Genomic DNA, 2,678 nt, shown 5'->3' with positions numbered 1-2,678 from the left:
TCTTCATATATATTAATCAGTTTCTACCTTTAGAATATATATATATATATATATATATATATATATATATATATATATATATATATATATATATATATATATATATATATATATATATCCTAACAGGAAACGGGATGGGCAATCTGCAACATAAGAAGATAAAGAAGAAAAAGTCGTGAATACTTGACTCGACCAACGGGTAAACTTTAGAATATAAAATTTATCTACGATTTTACTTGGAACAAAATAGTAATGGTAATAATAATACTTATATATATGGTTAATAATTGAACAAAAACAACGAAAAATCAACTTACGTATAATATAAAAATTAATTGGATTAATTAATTCTTTCCTTCCAAATTCTCTACCGTTCAACTCCTCCATGAACGCGAGCTGCTGCCATGGCCACTCTGTTTCCATTTCTTTCTCCATTTTCAGGTTGAATCCTGCTGAAATTTAACCCTTCTGTGCCAAAATTTTCTCCATAGCCAATCGCCCTTGTGCCCTCTCCAAGACTTTTTGCGGTTGCTTGTGCCCCAAGGGAGTAAAATCCCATGTTAAAATTATGAAAATCTGCATTTGAAACTGATAAAGAACCATTCATTTTATGAGTTTCTTCATTATTCGTGGCGGAGATGAGAGCTTGATGATGATCATCTTGTCGAGGCATTGAGTGTTTTTCTCCCTCAGTTTCTCTATATTTGTTGAGGTAAACCTTCAAGGGTCCAACGTAATTCTCAAACCCTAATGTCGTCATCGCCCACAAAAGATCATCGCCATTGATGGTCTTTCGCTTCTCCTTTTGGCACTTGTCTGACGCTTCCCCGGTGATGAAGCTAATGAACTCGGAGACGCATTCTTGGACAGTCTCTTTAGCTTCTTTAGAGATTTTGGCATTGGCAGGGAGGGACTTTTTCATGATCCGACTCACGTTTGCAATCGGCAGGAATCGATCCTGCTCCTTCGAGAAGCTATCGAAGATGTTCCCCGACGAAAGGCTGCCCATTGGGCTTGATTGGTTTCGCTTCCCAGTCATCAAAAAGATCACAACTTGCAGAAAAAAATCTGTATGTCTATCAAATGTTTGATGTGTTTTTTTTTTTTTTGTTAAGTATTTGATGAGGAATCTTGTGTGGGTGAAATGTGAACTTATAAGCAAATAAGATTGAGGGGAAAGAGAACAAAATATATATAAAATAAAGTGCATAGGCGGTTTGATGGGGAAAGAAAAGGAAAGAAACAAGCACTTGTGGGATTCCAATTAATTTACAAAAGGATGGTTTAAGTGAGGAATCTTTAGAGGAAAAAGTTGACTCAAAAAATTGGATGTGAAAACAAAATCTAGGCATGAATATATGAACAACAATAATGCAGGGAGGCCTTTTGCCTCATGGAATTTCTTTGAGTATTTTGTTTGGCGAAATTTCCTTTCAAAAAACACTTTTGGGCCACAAGAAAGTGAGAATGTTTGCCAAATTTTTTTTTTTTTTTTTGGGTAATATTCGTGTTATTTATCAGCTTTTATATTTTTAACTCAAAGTATACCTTTTTATCGAGACAACTTATTATTTATAATTAGTTCAATCCCATGTTTATTAATGATGAGAAAAGCAACAAGCACTTTTTTATTACAATGTTTGCTCCATCAGAGTTAGCTTAAAAATAGTGTTCCAGAACTAACTGTAAAATCTACGAGCTTATGAATTTGGGTGGTAATGAAATCAAAGTTTCTTGCTAGTCATGAATTTAGTTTCTTTGTTCCTTCTAGCTTGCTATGATCAAATAATATTAGGCCATAAACTTAGCAAATAATGGTGGAACAAGTCCCGACAGCATTAATATAAAGCCAGCAATACTGTTTGTTATTCTTTTATCAGATGGATGCATGTGTATTGTCACAACCAGTTTTTATCTCTTGAGATCCATTTGGTTCTAATAATTTTTATTACAAAAAAAGAAAATATTACTGTAAATATAAATTGCCTAAAAGATTATTCATAAAAAAAAACTACTATTATTATGTTTAATAAAAACTGATAAGTATAAATAATTATTGTATTCGATTAAATGTGACAAAATATTGGCAAGATTTTACTTAATTAAATCTCATTAGATATAATTATTCTAAAATATTATTCATATTACTTTTTATATTAGTTGAAAATAAAAGTAATTTTATCCTAAAAAATTAATAAAGATATGACTATATCAAAATCAAGATTGCATATCATATTACAATTAATAATTAAAGATTGCTTAAATTTTTTATTAATTAATAAACTAAACAAAGTAATAACAGTAATAAAAGATAAATTATTATAGTAATATCTTTTTACCCAGAACCAAACACCACCTTGTAGAAAAAAAATTCTTTTTTTGGATCTTCATGTAGGGTTTAAAATTTTATGTACAACATATATATATATTTCACATTTGTTGATGTGTCACTTTCTTATTGGTTGGTGAATAGAGGTGCCCCTTAGACAAAATTTTTATTACGTCAGTATTTTTATTTTTTCCCCTGAGAGTTCAAAATAAGATAATTATTCAACAATGGAGATGCATACTTTAAAAAAGACTGCAAAAGCTAAGGACATATGCTTCGCTTTGCTCTTCTCTTTAATTTTTCTGTTCTCTTCACCGTCACCGTCTGTCCTAGATTCTTTTTCATCACT

General features: G+C 30.9%; 1 protein-coding gene across 1 annotated transcript; it reads right to left on the bottom strand.

Annotated features, from left to right (window-relative positions):
* Positions 1-250: 250 nt before the first annotated feature.
* On the bottom strand, positions 251-1,143 carry LOC123192122 (nuclear transcription factor Y subunit B-1-like). Its single transcript, XM_044604579.1, has one exon. The coding sequence runs from the start codon at positions 1,037-1,039 to the stop codon at positions 368-370; it is 672 nt and encodes a 223-aa protein (XP_044460514.1). The 5' UTR covers positions 1,040-1,143; the 3' UTR covers positions 251-367.
* Between the last annotated feature and the right edge of the window lie 1,535 nt (positions 1,144-2,678).

This window comes from Mangifera indica, chromosome 1 (assembly GCF_011075055.1).
Source record: "Mangifera indica cultivar Alphonso chromosome 1, CATAS_Mindica_2.1, whole genome shotgun sequence".
In the NCBI taxonomy this organism is placed as follows: Eukaryota; Viridiplantae; Streptophyta; class Magnoliopsida; order Sapindales; family Anacardiaceae; genus Mangifera; species Mangifera indica.
The sequence above is the reverse complement of the archived record's forward strand: the minus strand, read 5'-3'. Positions and strand labels throughout refer to the sequence as shown.